A 19,139-nucleotide genomic window follows, 5' to 3' on the forward strand; every position below is an offset into this window, starting at 1 on the left:
TTGGAGGATTAATGTCAGATCCTTTTTTTTATTTTTTGAGTCTGGGGATGGAACCCAGGGGCATTCTACCTCCGAACTATACCTCCTGCCCTATTTTTTATTCTTTATTTAGAAACAGGGTCTCATTGAGTTGCAGAGGGCCTCACTAAGTAGCTGAGGCTGTCTGCGAACTGTGATCCACTTGTCTCAGCCTCCCAAATGCTGGGATTACAAGTGTGCGCCACCACGCCCAGCTATGTCAGATCCTTTTAAGCAACTCTTAGGAGCCCCAGGAAGACGGGCTTGTTTTCATTATTTCCTTCTTTTAGCAAATTCTTAAGTCTAAACTCTACCACTGACAAAATCACTAAGCAATAGCACTGCAGCATCCACACTTCTCAATTATGGGATTTGCACTGGCCATTCCCATTAAAATGATATCTAGGTTAAGTGATTATTTAGAGTCAGAACTGTATCAGAGAGAACCCCAAAATGACTTGGTGCTGCATGTCCCATAGGGAAAGCAGAGGGTAGGCTCAGAACTCAGAAATATTAACACTGATGGGGAGCAGGGGAATCAAAGCTAGATCTGAATTTAAGGGAGGGGAATTAAGGGTGAGAAGATCTGAATTAATATAATCAAACAAGGTCTTAGCAGTTAGTTTTTTGGAATGGGGTAAAGGAAGGAAGGAAAGGAAGGAAGGAAGGAAGGAAGGAAGGAAGGAAGGAAGGAAGGAGGACAGTGATAAGAATGTGAAACATAAAAAGGAAATAGTTGGTGGAAGGAGTCAGAGGAAGTGACAGAGATGTAATCTCATTTATCTTTTTGTAAGATCTGTGTGTGTGGAGAAGAATCTAAGAGGCAATTTTGAAAACAGTTCAGAGGCTAGGGTGATGGAGACTAAGAAAGAGGTGAGGATGGCAACAGCCAAGACAGGGAAGGGGGAGGTCAGGTGGTGTAGACAGGGTACAGAAGGGTGATATGGACGTGGAAGAAAGTGGAGAATCCAAGGCAGATTTTTGCCTGGTGCTGGCACACACCCGTAATCTCAGTGCTTGGAAGGCTGGGGCAGGAGGATCACAGGTTCAAGGCCAGCCTTGGTAACTTAGTCGCCTATTTCAAAATTTTAAAAGTATTTTAAATAGGGCTAGGGGTAGAATGACCCAGGGTTCAGGCCCCACTACCACACACACACACACACACACACACACACACACACACACAAAAGATAAGCCAGCTGGATGCCAGTGAATCATCACTGTGGTGTTGGAGGGGTCTTCACTCTGCATGTTACATGTTGCTGGAGGGAGATCCAGGAATTGGAGGGGCTTTTCTCCGAGTGTCACATTTGAGATACTCCTTAAGCATAAGTAGAGTATGGGTGTGTTAGTCCAAAGCTCAGGGGTGAGGGCAGGACTTTGGGACTAACATATGGGATTACCTAGAGAGATATAGAAAAAGAAGGGGAAGGGGCTGTGAGTGTTCCACCATTTTAATACCAACTACAGCTGTGCTTGCGGATGCTCATCTCTGGAAGCAGCCATGTTGATGGTGGAACCGTGGCATATGTGGGTCAGTGGAGGGCGCAGGTTGGAGGTAGGCAAGGATGTGAGGGTGGGAGCTGGTGATGTTGCCCGGGGTGTGTTGCTGGTGAGTCTGAGACACGGGCTAAAGCTTTGAGGTTGCTGGCACAGGTGGTGGGAAGCTTCTGAAGAAGGGAGACATGTGAGCAGGGCTGTGAGCAGCACAGGAAGTGACGAGTATGGAAATAGAAACTGTGTAGCAGTTGGGCACTGCTGAGATATCCAAACAGAGGACTACAAATTTTTGTAGTATTTATTGCCATTTTTTAAAGGTATCAGTGACGGTTTAGAATTTTAACAAGAACAAAACTTCAACCACAGCTTGACAGAGCCAGTGACAGGGCCCAGTATGGAGGAGCAGTGATAATTCAGGAGAGGGAGGTGCAAGGGGGAGTAAAATCCACGGGAGGGGAGACTGGCCAGCACCAGGCCTCCGCAGAGAGATGGGCCTTGGGCAGGAGCAGAGAGATGGGCCTTGGGCAGGAGGAGCGCGTTAAGGTCCTCACCATAGGAGGGAGGTTAGAAGGTAAAGCGACAGGCACAGGGGGAAGGGCAGAGAGACGAGGGAGGCCCGCTGTGCTCCAGCCCTCAAGGACCTGTGTCTGCGCTGGCTTCAGCTGGCAGCCAGGCGGACCCACACTCTTTTTTTGGGTACAAAATCAAAAGCCCCGTATTTGGGAAGCTGAGATAGGAGGATTGTAGGTTTGAGGCCAGCCTCATCAATTTAGCAAGGCCCTCAATAACTTAGACCTTGTTTCAAAATAAAAATAAAATAAAACTAGGAGTGTAGCTCAGAAGTAAGGCACTCAGTCCCCAATTCCACACACCCCCCAAAAAAATGTTTAATGGAGTAAATTTTCTCTACAGTTACTATATGAATTCCAGTTCTATGTGACTATCAGATGAAATGCAAAAGCATTTTGGCTTCTGTTCTATATGAATATGAGATGAAATTCAGACACAGTGTGGCTTGTCGACACAGCTGCCTTTAAAATAACATGGAGTTGATCATAGTCAGAAGAAAGGCCAGGCTCCAGTTTTCCATACAACTCTAAGTAGGAAAGTGATACAGGTTTTGTTTTGTTTTGTTTCTGAACTAAAGCAATGAGGCTTATGTCCTAAAGTAAAAGATTTACTATCATTTCAAAGGTTAGATGTAAATTGGTATGAATTGATAAGCAAGTCTTACATGGCCAGTCAGATAAGATTGTAGCTTAAAATAACTGATTCTAGCAAGCTGTCTCGGTTGGAATAAAATTTCATGTTTTACAGTCAATTTCAGTTAATTTGTAAAGACATTGATTTAATAAATTTGAATGAACACAGAATGTGACTCTTCTGGAGAAGAGTAATTTCTGTAGACAAGAAGGAGCAGGGTCTGGGCATGGCTCAGTGGTAAAGTGCTTACCTGGCACTCCTAAAGCCCTGATCCCCAGCACTACAAAAGAACAGAGCGTCAGGGGCAGCAGTATGAAGACCAAGAGCAGCCATGAGAAGACCAAGGACAGAAGTGTGAAGACCAGGACAGCAGTGTGAAGACCAAGGACAGAAGTGTGAAGACCAGGACAGCAGTGTGAAGACCAAGGACAGAAGTGTGAAGACCAGGACAGCAGTGTGAAGACCAAGGACAGAAGTGTGAAGACCAGGACAGCAGTTTCAAGACCAGGGACAGAAGTGTGAAGACCAGGACAGCAGTGTGAAGACCCAGAGCAGCTATATGAACACTTGAGGGCAGCTCTGTGAAGCCCAAAGGCAGCTGTGTAAAGCTGTGTGAAGCCCAAAGGCAGCTCTGTGAAGCTGTGACCCGTCACTCTCTGTGATTGACTAATCTCACTTGCAGTAATGTTTTCCAGGTCCTTTCATTTTCTTGCAAATGATGTAATTTTATTTTTCTTTATTTCCCACAATTTTGTAATCCATTCATCTATTGATGGACACCTAGGCTGGTTCCATAGTTTGTTTATTGTTAATTGTGCTGCTATGCACAGGGGTATGCATATATTACTGTAGTTCTCTGGTTTCAACCCTTTGAAGGGATACCCAGTAGTGGTATGGCCAGATCATATAGTGGACCCATTCCTAGTTTTCTAAGGACTCTCCACACTGATCTTCATAGTGGTTAGACTAGTTTGCAATCCCAACAGTGTAGAAGAGTGCCTATTTCCCCACAGCCTCGCCAACATTTATTGTTATTTGACTTTTTTATGAATTGCCATTCTGATTGGAGTCAGATGGAATCTCAGTGTTGTTTTGATTGGCATCTTCCTGATTGTTAATGATGTTGATATTACTTTATACTTTTCTGTGTTTGTTAAATATTTTGCAATAAGTATTTTATCACTTTTTTAATGCTTTTATAAAAGCTTTAAAAAAAAAAAAACTTAGAGCATCATAAACCAGTAGAGCTTCTGGGTTACTCACCCAGCTTTTAAATTAATCCTGCAGAGAGAATATTGTGCAACTCGAGAAAGATGAGTTGTTTTATATGATTTTCTAATACCTCTAATTTAGACTTCATGCTGCATTTTTAAAAAGTTATGTGTTTTTCTAAACCTGAAATGCATACATTTAGGAAATATACATCTGTTCAAGTTGATGAGTTTCAGCAGTTTAGTTTATTCCAGACACATTTCATTAAGATAAAAAATTAAGAATTGTAAAAAACAAGAGAAAATAGATGACTGTTTGTTGGTTTTACAAGGATAGTCTATGCATAAGAATGTATATGAGAGTTTTACAAAAGAAATTAAATAATACTGTTTCAGGAAGCAAGCAAGGAGCTAAGCAATACAAGATATTTTTCTTTATTCATTGGACAAAAAAATTATTATTATTATTTTTTGTGGTACTGGGGATAGAACCCAGGGGCATTCTACCTTCAAGCTACACCCCCAGCCCTACTTTTTTATTCTTTATTTTGAAACAGGGTCTCACTGAGTTGCAGAGGGCCTCACTAAGTAGCTGAGGTTGTCTGTGAACCATGTGATCTTCCTGTATTCAGCCTCTAAAATGCTGGGATTACAAGCGAGCGCCACCATGCCTGGTTAAAAAAATTATTTTGCTCAACTTATGTTTCAGATAGAACTTGTGATCATAATAAAAAGATCTTGGAGACTGATTTCAGGCCTTATATTTGCACACCTAAGGGCCTTGTGTAATCCTCCTACTGGCAGCTTTGGAATCAAAAAGCCAGTATTGTTAGAGGACTTTAACATCACATCTAGTGAGAAATTCTTAATTTACATATAAATGCTTTTGATTTAGGAGTACTTCTTGGCCCATATAACATTTATCACTGTTTTTCAGTTAAGAGATCATAGAACATCATTATATGAATATTCTAATATTTCACTCTGAGGATTTCCTTATTAATAAACAAATACTTCAGGTTTACAAGAGAAAACAATACCTGTTTTATTTAAATTTATTGAATAGGAAAAGCTTTTCTAGAACTCTTAAGATCTTCCTAAAGAAATGAATTCTTTCTGGCAGCATTTAAATCTTATCAAGAAAAGTAAGCCAATATAATAATATCAGAAATGTTTTAGACTTCTCCAAGGTAATTTTTAAAATTCCAACTTAAAATGTCAAAACAAGCTTTTTAAGTCTTTCGTTTGGCCACCTCCCAAGCTTTGGGCTGACTTGTGTGAGCCCTTTATATCATCTTCACATACAGTGAGTGATGGTAATAGACATTCTCTGTGTCTGGGTAAGGGCAGTTCTTGCTCAGTGCTGTGAGTCATGGTTGAGTTTACTTTGGAAAACTATTCTCAGGAGCTGAATAGGGTGAGAAATAAGAGTCCCTTTGTTTCTTTAAAAGCTTGCTTTTCTCCAAAAATAGAAAAAAAAAAAAAAAGAATAATTTGGTGTAAAGGTAGTTTTTTACCTGGATCCCAAAGATAAAAAATAGAATGTGTTGGGGAATATCTAATATTTCAGTCCAGAACTGGAGATTAAGTTTTCTCTTAGTATTTAAAATCTGATGTACTAGTAAACAAGTAGAAAGTTTGAGGCAAGAAAGATCAATAAGGTCTAGAGATCTGTTGTACAACATTGTGACTGTGGTCACATCCAATATGTAGTGAGGATAGAGCTCATGTTAAGTGCTCTTGCCACAATAAAATAAAATTAGTAAAGTAATTTTTAAAAATAATCTGAAAAATTACCTTAATTTCTTCCTTAAATAGGAAAAGGGGCACCACTGAAATGCTTTCATTAAATTCTTATCCTTAGAGCAGGGACAATGCATGTTAAAGATCCCTAGCAGTCATCCCATGTGAAGGAAATCGTTTACAAGCAGGTCACACATGTGTTTGATCCCTTAGGTGGGCAGGTCGACAGAAAGCCCTATCGACTTTGTCGTCACCGACACCATATCTGGCGGTCAGAACAGTGAGGAAGCCCAGATCACACAGAGCACCATCTCGAGGTTTGCCTGCAGGATTGTGTGCGACAGGAGCGAGCCCTACACGGCTCGGATTTTTGCAGCTGGCTTTGACTCTTCCAAAAACATATTTCTTGGAGTAAGTACTATATGAATAAGTACATGGTTTTAAGAAAAACAGCTATGATTTGTGGTATAAAACACTTAATTGGAACAAAAGAAAATTGCTTTTGTGTGATGCCTCTAGTGAGATTTTGAGATTTTTAGTTTAGTTTTCAGGTAACCAGTTGGAAAAGCTGCTATTAAAAATCTGAAGATTTTCTAATCATTACTCACTATTAGTTGTATTTGCTATATCAATTATAACATGTACAGTAATTGCTTTTTGAAGTATATATTAACATTGTATGTAACATATTTATGATAGATTAAATAGGTTTACTGTAGGGAAAAATAATGGCCAAATCTAAATTATTAGGGCTCAAAGGAAAATGTTATTGGGTTGTTCATCATTAAAAATCATTTTGCCATGTGTTTGCTGTATTCCCTGCTGGATGTTATGGATAAAGTATCACAGAGATACTTTATCAAGATGGTTTTATATAAAATTTATATATAAGGAAGGAGTCCCTCCTTCGTGGACAGTAGCTGGACTCTGTCACCAAGAGAGAAAACAGGGTATCACAGTAACACAGGCATCCAAGTGTCTGTCCTGCCAACCGTGCCTCCCGCCTTTGACTGTATAAACACCAATTTGCATGGGAAAAAGAATAGCCACAACTTGTTGGCTTAATAGTTTTTGAAATTTTGTACCTTCAATGGAGTCTTTTTCTATGACTTTTCTTCATTCTGGATAGAGTACACATGAAGCATTTTTAGATGATGGGATATAAGCCCCATACAAGTACAACTGAAGAAAGAAAACAGATCAGATTCTTAGATCCACACAGGCATGGGAGCATCCCTGGGGGAGAAGCCCCAGCATCAGGGTTTTAAGCTCCTGGGATGAGTATAATATGTCTCCAATATGTCTCCAGTGATAAATCATTCATCCACTGTAACACATCTTTCCTGTTGTCAGATTAATTGCATATTTTATCTCCTGATTATTAGCTTTAAATAGAAAATGAAAATTCATCACTTTCCTCCCCTCTGCCCCTACCCAGTGTCTTAAAGAGATTCCAGAATCTTATTTCAAACATCATCTCAGCATGTTTTTTTCTGGTCTACGTTGTGTTCTCCAGGAAAAGGCAGCAAAATGGAAAAACCCTGATGGCCACATGGATGGGCTGACAACAAATGGCGTCCTGGTGATGCACCCCAGAGGGGGCTTCACGGAGGAGTCCCAGCCCGGAGTTTGGCGCGAGATCTCTGTCTGTGGGGACGTGTACAGCTTGCGAGAAACCAGGTCGGCCCAGCAAAGGGGAAAGCTGGTAAGTGGGCCCACTCTGGGAAAGTGCCAAGCTACAAAAACCTCACTTGGCTAGTGTTGTGTTCTCCCCCCTGAAGCTCATAACCTTTGTTCAGGTATAAGTACTGAGTGCCCTGACCCAGGAGAAAGAATTCTACAAGCTCCTGAAAGTTAGAGGCATATGGCCATCCTCCTTTTAATGGTTAAGCTTGTTTCAGAGTGGTAGTAAGTTACCTTTTGCTCCTTACCATCTTAAGAGCACTGTAGTGACCTAGCGTGTTTATATTTTCATATAATTACCACCACTTATCACCATGCCCTGAAACAGTTGTGTTTTGAGCTATGGAGATTAATAACTTAAATGGGTGCTTTAGGTTTTTGATCTTGCCCTAGCTATGTGGCAGAGCCCCTGAAAGGCTCTTAGTAATAAACTTTCCAGTCTGTACTCCTGTTAGGTAGAAGCTAGAACATGAGGAAACAAATATTTTTTTTTAAAAATGAGACAAAAAGGATGATCTTCAAAATTCCCATAAAAACACATATGGGAATGGAGGATTGCTTAGCGTTTTTCAAAGAGAAAGGCTAACCATAGGAAAAGAAGATGGGGCGCTGTTCTTTACTGGATATTTGCTTCAGGGAATTGCTAGTGTTGTTTCTGTTTCACACTGCAGGTCATCTGTGGTCATAGCTTCTGCGTCCTACAATAAAGCCTAATCCTAGAGCATCAAGGCCAGATGCACGTGAGAACCCATTTCTAAGGCAGAACAAGCACTTTCAATAAGTTTTTTTTTAAGGCTTTTCAAGAAACTACAAATAGGGAAAGGAATGTGAATGCAGTTTTTCCAAGCACTTTTTTTCCTGGTCATCGAGCAGTTTACACACAAGACTGACCTAGATTGGCTGGACTGGTTATTAATCATTAGAACAGTTAGAATAAGAAAGCAGCGGTGGTTGCTGGGTGCAGCGTTGTGTTGACATCTCCCACTCCTGCTCCTTTAGTCTGCGCGGCAGCCTTCTCAGGGAGGTGGGATCATCCCCCTCGTATGTCTGAGGAAGGTTTGGCACAGAGGAGTTTAGTACTGCCCAGAGTCACAGAGTTAGAAGGCCGCGGGTGGTTCAAAGTCAGGTCTCCCTGGTGAGTCTGGAGGCCTAACTGCCACTCAGTGCCATCTCCTGGGAGACCGCAGCCCTCCCTGAGATGGGCTCCACAGAGCGCTTGCCTCCCTGGGGAGCGGAGGCGTGTGCTGCAGTCCACACAGAGCCCCTCGTGCAGGAGGCGCAGGACGCAGCGAGTTCCTTGCCTCTGCCTCTGCCTCTGGTCACCCAGCTTCTGCAGCTGAGTTTGCCAGGGTACTTTGCTGATGCTTCTCAAAAGAAGCCACTCCATAAATGGCTTCTGTTGATGGGGGGTATATTAAATATATAGATTAGTTTTGAAGCTAGTCCCTGTAAGTGCTCTGTGTAAAATTATAGACATCTTAGATGGGTGTGGTGAGGCACGCCTGTAATCCCAGTACTTAGAAACTGAAACAGAAGGATGCCGGGTTTGAGGCCAATCTTAACAACTCAGCAAGACCCTGTTTCAAAATTAAAAAAAAAAAAAAGTAAAATAGGGCTGGGGGTATAGCTCAGAAGTAGAGTGCCCTGGGTTCAATCTCCAGTACTCATACATACATATATGTGTGTGTGTGTGTGTGTGTGTGTGTGTGTGTGTGTGTGTATACACACACACATACATATATATATATATACACACATATATATACATATATATGTGTATATATATATATATATATATGCGTGTGTGTGTGTGTGTGTGTGTGTGTGTGTGTGTGTGTGTGTGTGTGTGTGTAAATGTCTTCCCCAAGTCAGGAGCTCAGGGCTTCTGGGTCTAATTCCCTGACATCTGATTCCTGTGCCTCTTGTCTGTTGTCACTGATATTCTCTGTGAGGCGTATTGACCCTGTTTGTCTGAAGAGAGAGAACCTACCTCAACCATCTCCTTCACCTCCAGTCAGAGACCCCTCCGATCTCTCCTCCAAACTTCTAGAAGCAGTTTTTATGAAATGCCGATCCGTTCTGCAATTCACAGTCACTGAACCCGCCCCCCATTTCCACGTCACATGGGGCGGGCAGGCTCTCCAGCCTGGGCCTCTTCGTCCTGCCCCTGGGTACCGAGCTCCAGGCTGGCTGCCTGGCCACAGCACTGCTGGCACCCACTTTCCCTGGGCACTCACATCACTGGGCCTCCTCAGGCATCTCCTGAAGCGCCTTCCTTGTTGCCCACCTCTTGACTCCTGATGTCTTATTCAAGACCACGTTTGACCTTCTGTGTTCATCCAACAGTAGCAGGTCCACAGTGTCTGTTGTGAGCCAGACCTTGTTCTGGGAACTTCGTTTGTATTAACTTGTTTAACCCTCACTGCCAGCTTTTCTAAATTTTATAGGAGAAACAGAGGGACAGGGTGCGGGACGTCACACAGCTGATAAGTGACAGAGCCAGGTTCAGCTCAGGCAGTGGCTCCAGGGTGCACTGTGGGTCACTGTTGGGCTCTGGCCTCATAGCTTGTGAATGACCCTGACTCCTGGCTCTCGGCATGTCCGCCTCCCACTGCTGAAGAAAAGATCTCTGTCTTCTTGGTCTTCGTACCCAGGGCTCAGCATGCATCTCACACGTACCCTTCAGAGGCAGTGGTCAGATGCCTAATTGAGCTGCTTGTCTGCTGGTAGTTAGGGCTCTGAGCACTCAGTCAGTGCAGAGCACAGGCCTCAGACTCAGACCTTAAGAACACAGGGCAAAAGGCAGATTCAAGGCATGTGTGAACCTGAGGGCCGCCAGAACTGCAGGCCCCAAAGGCCTTCCACATTGGTCTGGTCAGAAATGAGCCTGAGTCTTCACAGGATGTGCTGGGAAGATATCTTTGACTCTTATGAGATCAGAGAGTAGTTGTGTTATCAACTTTTAAGAAGTTGAAAATCTAAGTGTGTGTGATGGCGTATACCTGCAATCCCAGCTACTCAGGAGGCTGAGGCAGGAGGATGCCAAGTTCAAGGCCAGTCCAGACAACTGTCGCAAATAAAAATTTAAAATAAGGGTTGTCATCTGGGCATGGTGGCGCATGCTTGTAATCCCAGTACTTGGGAGTCTGAGACAGGAGGTTTGTGGCCAGCCTTAGCTACTTAGTGAGGCCCTCTGCAACTTAATGAGATCCTGTTTCAAAATAAAGAATGAAAAATGGGGTTGGGAGTGTAGCTCAGAAGTAGTATGCTCCTGGGTTCAATCCACAGTACCGCAAAAAATAAAAAAAAGGCTTGTCAGTGTAGCTTGGTGATAGAGTACTGACTTAGCATTACCAGGCTCTGGGTTCAATCCCCAGTACCACAAATAATAATAACAAATAATAAATATCTAGGGAGATTGGCAAAGTTTTATTAACATAACCACTACATTAACTGAACCAGGCATATTGTACTCAGGACATTGTATATACACATGTATCATGTGTCAGGTTCACATGAGGAAACTGAGACTTGGGGAGGATAGGTCACTCCCTGGTCTTGTTTTTTGTGAGATAAATGGCCTCCCTCTCTTTTTCAAAAATAACTTTTTTTATTTGAGAAGAAAGTTAGTGTGATTTAACTCGTGATTTGCAGGATTTTGCTTTTTAAACATGTTTGTTAAACTCATTATAGGTGGAAAATGAGACCAACGTCCTGCAGGACGGCTCCCTCATTGACCTGTGTGGGGCCACACTTCTCTGGAGAACAGCAGATGGCCTCTTTCACACTCCTACTCAGAAGCACATTGAAGCCCTCCGGCAGGAGATCAATGCTGCCCGACCTCAGTGTCCCGTGGGGCTCAACACCCTGGCCTTCCCCAGCATCAACAGGAAAGAGGTGGTGGAGGAGAAGCAGCCCTGGGCATATCTCAGCTGCGGCCATGTGCACGGGTATCACAACTGGGGCCACCGGAGCGACACAGAGGCAAACGAGAGGGAATGTCCCATGTGCAGGACTGTGGGCCCCTATGTGCCTCTCTGGCTTGGCTGCGAGGCAGGGTTTTACGTGGACGCAGGACCACCAACTCACGCTTTTACCCCCTGTGGACACGTGTGCTCAGAGAAGTCTGCAAAATACTGGTCTCAGATTCCACTGCCTCACGGAACGCATGCGTTTCATGCCGCCTGCCCCTTCTGTGCCACGCAGCTGGTCGGGGAGCAAAACTGTATCAAATTGATTTTCCAAGGTCCAGTTGACTGATGCCCTCGACAGCCATCTACAGCATCATTAACAAGTTACTGTGAAGATTTTGCCACTAACTCTAGACTCTACCATTTTGTAATGCTGTTTATTAGGGGGAGGGCAGACTGGGGCTGGGATAAAAGAGGGAATATGGTGATGAAAAATGGCAGGAATTGAACAGATACCAGTGGTGTGTTGCATGCTCTGGACAGCAGCATCGGCGTCGAAGTCTGCTTGATTAAATGGTAATATCTGTGTGATAATTGGATTTCCACTGCCACACTTTTATTTTTAACCTTGGGCTTCTAACCAAGTTTTTTTTTTTTCTTTGTAAATTTGGACAAAATTTTAAGTCAGATTTTTCAAGAAGAAATTTATTCAAAAGTTGGCCCTAAATGTGCAGCCCTGAAAGCTGCGTGGAGTATGTTACGTAAAAGACATGCAGTGTCTGGAGTGCTTGGCCATGGCTCAAATCTGACCAGATACCAAAGGGCAACTCTACAAGTGCGATCGGTGGACAGAAGACCTTAGGTACACGGGCTGGCTTGTTTTGAAATTTGGGGCTTTTTTTTTTTTTTCTAATTTATTTTTCTGATTTAGTAGGGGCAAGAATATTCACATACTGTTGTAAGTTTTTTTTTTTTAACTTCAGTGGAATTTACTGAAGTGGAATTTACAAATACTTGCACTACAAACAAAGAATTTTCCATAACTGTTTAGTCTTCTTTTTTGTTATTTCTGCCTAATACCATTTGTCCCTGATGCTCCTCTTAAAAGGCCAGAACTGTTTGCTTAATTAAAATAAAACAGCTCTTAAAATTTTACTCACCGAGCTTGACGGTTACAATGGTGGATATGGCCTAGGTACTGTAATGCCATTTTTATCTGCATACTAAATTATTAAAGATTCAAGAGTGCTTAAAAATATGCTTTTACTTTTTAAAACCACTTGTTGGCATTTCATAAGGATTTTTTTTTTCCTTCCTTAAGAGAGCCAAAATCCCGTGAGCCTAAAAGCAACAACTCGTAATGATCCAGCCATTTTTGTTCACTCACTTTCCACCATCTGTCACCTCCCCTTGTAGCTTAAGGAGCCCTGTAAGTTTTGAAAATGTTTGCAAATCAAACTAGATTTAAATGTGATCATTAGATATACACAACACCGAGTGGTACATCTGCAGAGATAATTTGAAATTCCTGATTTTGAGAGAGCAAATGAGTGTTTACTGAGGAATAATTAAATCAGAATTTCATATGAGCTCCGCCATCCCTCTCTGTTAGCTTCATTTCGTTTTGATTAATAATTGTTGGATGCTCACTCTCTGTGCTCGGTACCAGTAGAGACACTGCGCCCAGAATGTAGAGAAGCTGGCTGAGCTAACATAGGCCCCTATATGTGGAGTATGTATCCATTTAGACTAACATCCTCTAAATGAACCATCGCAGATTTGAGCTACATTCTTAACCTTTGTAAATATGTGTAATTTATATGATTCTAATATACTGTATCCATACTTGAATTAGTTTTTCCATATATTGCCTACTGGCATATATTTTGCCTATTTTCAGTCATTTAACCCATTCAAATATTCTTTTTCCTAAAAGTAATAAGATATATTACTCTTAATTGCTGCTGCTTAATTTGACTTAATATTTTAAAAGTTCAGCCTGTCAGTTTTAAAATAGCTTTATTTTTCATTGGAGATCATTGTTGAGGAAGAGGTGTTTTGGTAATTTTCAAATGATGTGAAAATCCTACAGCAGTCTTCTTACTGATCATTTTCTCTATTTTGCATAGCTTACTCTACCTGTGGACAGAAAATGAGAGAAAAAGGTAGAATTGCCTAGAATATGTATTGAATGCCATCTGATTTAGCCAGGGTTGCCAATGACAGAGACATGTCTTTCCCTGATAAGAGTATATCTTTTTAGCCTGTGAGTCTTTGGACTCCAGAGAATGATAAGTGAGACACTTGTTCTCTCTTTTTGCTATATGGTTGGAGAGTGGTTTGACAGTTCTTGATATCCTAGGATCATCATGTAGGATAAATGGTCTTGCACCCAGAAAGGCTGGATTTCACTCCCCCCTCCAAAAAAAAGAAAAAACTTTTTTTGTTTAGAAAGTTATGCTCTGCTATCATTTTTCATGTCAAGTACTAGATATAAATCTAGTAGTTCTGCATGCCCCAAAATAAGGTTATCCTCCAACCTGTGAAGTTTCTGGCTTTTAGTAAACTCAGATAGCTCAAGTCCAAGTTGCAGTTTGGGCAGTGAATTCCAAGCTCTTGGAAGGGGGAAGAGTGCCACCCTCTGTCTGCTCCACATCTTCTCCTTTGGCTTCCAAGTGAAGCCCCTCCCGCGCTGCCCAAGGAGCCACAGAGAGGAGGAAAGGAAATCATGTTCACCTTGGCTACTTCAAGTAAGATCCCTTCATAATTTCAACTGAATTTTTTTTCAGTCTTGAAAGCAGTTGAATTTGTGAGAATAAAGAACTCTAGCTCACAAAAGTAGAGTGGTATAGTTGAGAAAGGTCCCTTCTCCAAGTTCATATCTTTTGCCTGGCTTGCCATCACATTTAAAGGACAAGTCTCACTCCCTGTGTATGCATAAGGAAACCTCAACCCAATTGCCCCAGTCTGAGCCTGACTGAGAAGTAAAGTAGTAAACATATTCCCATAGAGATTTTTTTTCAGTTGTTTATGTCAGTTGAATACAAAAAAAAGAAAAAAAGAAATTCGGAGTGGAATGGGGTACAACTCTGAGTATTTTTCTAGCCTGGAATTTTTTTATTAATAATCGGTGCTGCCGGGTCATGCATGCTGCAACTCTCAAAACATTTCCCTTATTTGGTTCAGCTTTTTGCAAGAAGGGCTACAGTTCACACTGTGGAACTTAAGTATTAAGCTTTCTGGGTTTTTCCCCCCAACTGTGGCCCAAAATAATTAAAACCTTTTAATATAAATAGAGAGCATATTTATCATTCCTCGATAGTTCTAGAGTTTGGTACCTTTGTGCCTCAGGGAAGCCACGTGATATAACTGGTTATAGAATTTCAGGGTTAGGGTTTAAAGAAAGGAGAAAGCCATTGGAAAAATGATGGGCTCCACTAAGGAGACTAATGAATCTGGATGCAGAAATGTGCCAGGGACTGGCATAAACATGATTGTAGTAGAATTTATTTTCCAGTACCAATAGGGAAATCATTTTAAGTTATTACATATACTCTATTAGGAAAGTTGAGGAGAATGCTTCTTCATAAAGCTTCAATGCCTTTTATTTTTGCCTACATAGAAAAGCTCAACCCTTTGTCATTTGGAGGCTCAGTATTGTTATTTGGGCACTTTTGAGGGGTTAAGGAGCATACTTTACTTAATTTAAATGTCCTATAGGTGGTAGGATTGTTATCTGCAGTTCTCTGATTTGCTCAGCTTCTTTCTTAAAGCCATTCTTTTTTTTTCTTTTTTCTTTTTTTTTCACGTGCCCGAGAGGTGCATGATCACACCGTGCTCGGTGCTGAGCGAAAGCTTGCTATCTTCATGCAGTCTTGTCTCACAGTGGTGGGATTTCTGGTAGACAAACCACAGGACCTTGATTTGAAGTCAGATGCAGGTCTGTCCCCCGGCTGTGGACCCTGTGCCCCACAGTTCAGTGGGGTGAGAAGATGGCGTTCTCCTTGCGGTGCTGCGAGGAGAGCACCACTTGGTTGTCATATTTTGGTGGCCCAAAGGCCAGTAGACAACTTCAAGATCTTTTTAGAAGAATGGAAGCATTATTGAAGCAGTTAAAACAAAAGAAGGTTCAGTCAGTATTGTTTTTTTAATAAGACTTAACATCCTTTCAAATAAGTTTTCATCCTCATGAAGAATCCCTAAAGGAGGATAGGGGAAAAAAAACAAATATTTTTCCAGGACTACTTAACCATTTCTAAATACATTTTTAGACAAATTAAACTCAATGAAAAGGAAGTTGTTTCTTTTTAGCTGAGATGACAGATTGCTCCTTTGTATTAAATAGTCTAGTAGAAGTTAAGGGGGTGGTCTTTATTTACCATGTATAGTGTTATGAGGAGTTAAATTTTATGGATATATTTGTAAAATTGTTCTTTTATATTTCATGTCAAATTGAAAAATTTATTTCTTCACTATTGTAACCTGTGGAAATACAAGCCATTTTACAGGAAAAAAATCTTCAGAAACTATTAAACGGATCTCACTGTTTGTGAGTCTCGAGGCTCCGTGGTTGTCACTGGGTTTGTTGGGGCACTCGGTAGGAAGTGGGTACAAAAGCAGACTTGATTTTTGCATTTCTCAACCTTACTATGTGGGATTAGCCCACATAGTTTATTAATCATTGTTTTCTACTCTGCACAATACATATTTAAATCCGGGTTCTGAAAATCCCACAAATTCTTTATTAAAGAAAATTAATTGGTGCTCATATTACTGTTTCTTGTGACACGTTATCACTGTCAAATAAACCTGACTTCCAGGAAATTTTAACCTGGCTTGTAGAATCAATTAATTTTCTTCACCATTATAGTCATATTGCTACTTTTGTGATCTTTGATTTTTAACAAGATAATAAGGACTACATGTAAGCCTTTAAGCTTTAAACTAATATATCTATGATAATATGTACATTTATGGCAGTTTTTTTATCATCACATTGATTTTTGAGATTCTTTGCATTGTTGAGGAAAATGGATTTATTTCCAAAAATAGAAAATGCACTTAATAATAGGCTTTTATTTCAGTAGATAAGTGTTCCATACTTTATCAAACCTGAGATGCCATAAATTATAAGATGGGTTACTATACACAAACGCATCCAGTTGCAACTATAAGATACATCCCATCAGCAAGGGCATGAAAACCATTCAGAGGGGGAAGAAGAGCATCCTCAGCGAGTGGAGCCCGGGCAAGGGAAGCAAACAATGCAGAAGAATACAGCTGGGCCCCAACTCACCACAGTAAATACAAGTTAACGCTTGTGGCTCAAAAGAGCTGCACCTATAGGATTATTAGAGGAAAACAAAGTAAACCTTTTTTACCTTAGTCAACAATTTCTTAAATATTACACAAAATATGGAAAAAATAAATTTAGTGGATTTTATCAACATTTTAAAGTTTTGTGCATCAAAGGACACTACCAAGAGAGTAAAATGCCCACAAAGTAGGGGAAACTTTGTGAAGATCACATATCTGGCAAGGAACTTGTATCCAAAATATGTAAAGAATTCCTACAACTCATTGATTTAAAAAAATTAAATGGCCAAAGATTTCAGTAAGTTTTTTTCTTTTTAAAGAAGATACACAAATAGCCAGTCCGCACATAAACAATCATGCTCAACATCAGTAGCCATCAGGGAAATGCAGATGAAAACTGCACGATAACGCCTGTGTCCACTAGGGTGGTTAAAGTAAAACAGAAAATAACCAATGGTGGCCCAGAGGTGAGGATAACTAGTTTGCTCCATATTCTTGGGGTTGTAAATAGCAGCTGTTTGGAACAGTCTGTCAGTTCCCCAAAAGGTAAAATATACTGTTACCATGTGATCAGCAATTACACTTAGGTATATACCCAAGAAAGCTGAGAATATTTACACAAGAACATGTACAGGAATGTTCATAGCGGCATTGTTCATAACAAGCAGTGGAAACGAATGTCCCATCAACTGAGGAACAGATAAAATGCAACATACCCACGGAGTGAAATACCATGTCCTTATAAAACTATAACATAAATGAACCTTGAAAATATCTAAAGTGAGAAAAGCCAAACAGAAAAGTTCACATTGTGTGTGTCAGAAATAGGGAAATCCAGAGACAGAAAGTAGGTTAGTAGATGGTGGGGGCTAAGGAAAGAGGGATAAAGAACGATTACTAATAGGTACAGGATTTATTCAGGGGGTTGATAATGTTCTAAACCTTGTGATGGCTGTGAAACTATGTGAATGTACTAAAAACGGAATTGTACCCATTTAAGTGACTTACAGTATGTAAATTATATCTCATGTATAATTTTATAATTCTATAACTATAATGTACATCATAGTACATTATAGTTCAAATGATGCCTTCATATATGTGCGCGTCACTTGATGTTTTTCCCTCCGTCTCCCACCCCACTTTCCCCTCCTCCCAAATTACATCTTGACAAAAATTATTATTTTTTTTTTTTTGGTGGTACTGGGGTTCCTGGAAGCCCTTCTACCTACGGGCTACACTCCCAGACCTATTTTTACATTTTTATTTGGAAACAGGGTCTCCTAAGCCAGCGCGCGCGGCTGGCTTCGAACCTGCGCGATCCTCCTGTCTCTGCCTCCCAAGCACGGGGATTCCAAGCATGCGCCACCACGCCTGGCTGACAAAAATTATCTTTAAAAATGATACATCCTAAATTAAGAAATGTTAGGTTGTGAAAAATTGTCTTAGGATATAAATATCATATTCTAATTCTTGCTTAGTAATTCAGATGAAAATATTGAGTCCTCCAGATTTTGCCACCTTTAAAGATATTCTTCAGAGTCTTGCAACATGGCTCATTTTCTGTCACACTTAACTCGCCACTAAAGGGAACATAAATGTAAGGCTTCCAAAAGAGGTTAGAAGACGGCTCCATATTGTTAAGGACCTACTGCCTTTTTTCTATTAAGATGAGCATATAATACTACCCTGAGAGGCTTCAACATCCATTTTATTAAATAGCTCTTGTTGCAAATGGAAATTCTTTTATAATTAAAATAAAAACCAATGTAAAACTAGTGTAAAAATTTTAAAACATGAGAAATACAAAGAAATAAAGCTATTCATAAACCCATCGCCCAGAGATTAACACTGTTAGCATTTGGAAATACATCTTTTTTAAGCAAAAAAAGAATTTTTAATTGTGATGTCAGTTTCATTCTGTTCTTACTTTCAGCTATTTAACCAGAAAGACTGTTGTATGTAAACCTTAAAATATGGAACAAAGGGAAAGTGATGGCTGGCGTGTCTACAGTAGGAATGCATCTGAGGTTTGCAAAATGAGGCCATGGTCGTCATGGCTGCCAAGCTGCAAGCCTGAGCCAGCTGTTTTCAGTCGGCCTGCCACCCTGAAGGACCACCACCCACTATGGAAAACACGGTGGGATGCCCAATGAGCTACTCTTTTTTTTTTTTTTTTTTAACCTGGTGTTGGTGATACTGGGGACTAAACCCAGGCCATTTTAACTCTGAGCTATTCCCCCAGACCTTTTCAATTTTTTGTCTCACTAGGTTACTAAGAGTCTCACTGTGTTGCTGCGGCTTTCTTCAAACCTTTGATTCTCTTGTCTCAACCTCCCGAGTACCATGATTGCAGCCAGGCACCACTGGCCCGGATCTAACGAGCTGTTCTCAAGAATCTTCATACTTTTATCTTCTATGCAAGTTAAACACTAATGGCATTCTTATTAATTTAAGGAGGTAATAATGGACCTTTGCTTGCCTAACTCCAGATCTAAACATGATCTTACATCAGTTTCCTGAGATTTTTGCTTAAAATGCAGATTCCTTAGCT

General features: G+C 40.9%; 1 protein-coding gene across 1 annotated transcript in view; it reads left to right on the forward strand.

The window, feature by feature from the left end:
- Nucleotides 1–11,618, forward strand: part of PELI2 (pellino E3 ubiquitin protein ligase family member 2) — a gene marked incomplete at both ends in the record, with an annotated part of 154,653 nt that extends 143,035 nt beyond the window's left edge. The window contains 3 exons of the mRNA XM_080706854.1: nucleotides 5,889–6,086; nucleotides 7,192–7,380; nucleotides 11,052–11,618. Of these exons, the coding sequence (XP_080562980.1) occupies nucleotides 5,889–6,086; nucleotides 7,192–7,380; nucleotides 11,052–11,618 (954 nt within the window). The remainder of the gene's footprint in view (nucleotides 1–5,888; nucleotides 6,087–7,191; nucleotides 7,381–11,051) is intronic.
- Nucleotides 11,619–19,139: the final 7,521 nt, after the last annotated feature.

This window comes from Muscardinus avellanarius, assembly GCF_963383645.1.
Source record: "Muscardinus avellanarius genome assembly, chromosome: 12".
In the NCBI taxonomy this organism is placed as follows: domain Eukaryota; kingdom Metazoa; phylum Chordata; class Mammalia; order Rodentia; family Gliridae; genus Muscardinus; species Muscardinus avellanarius.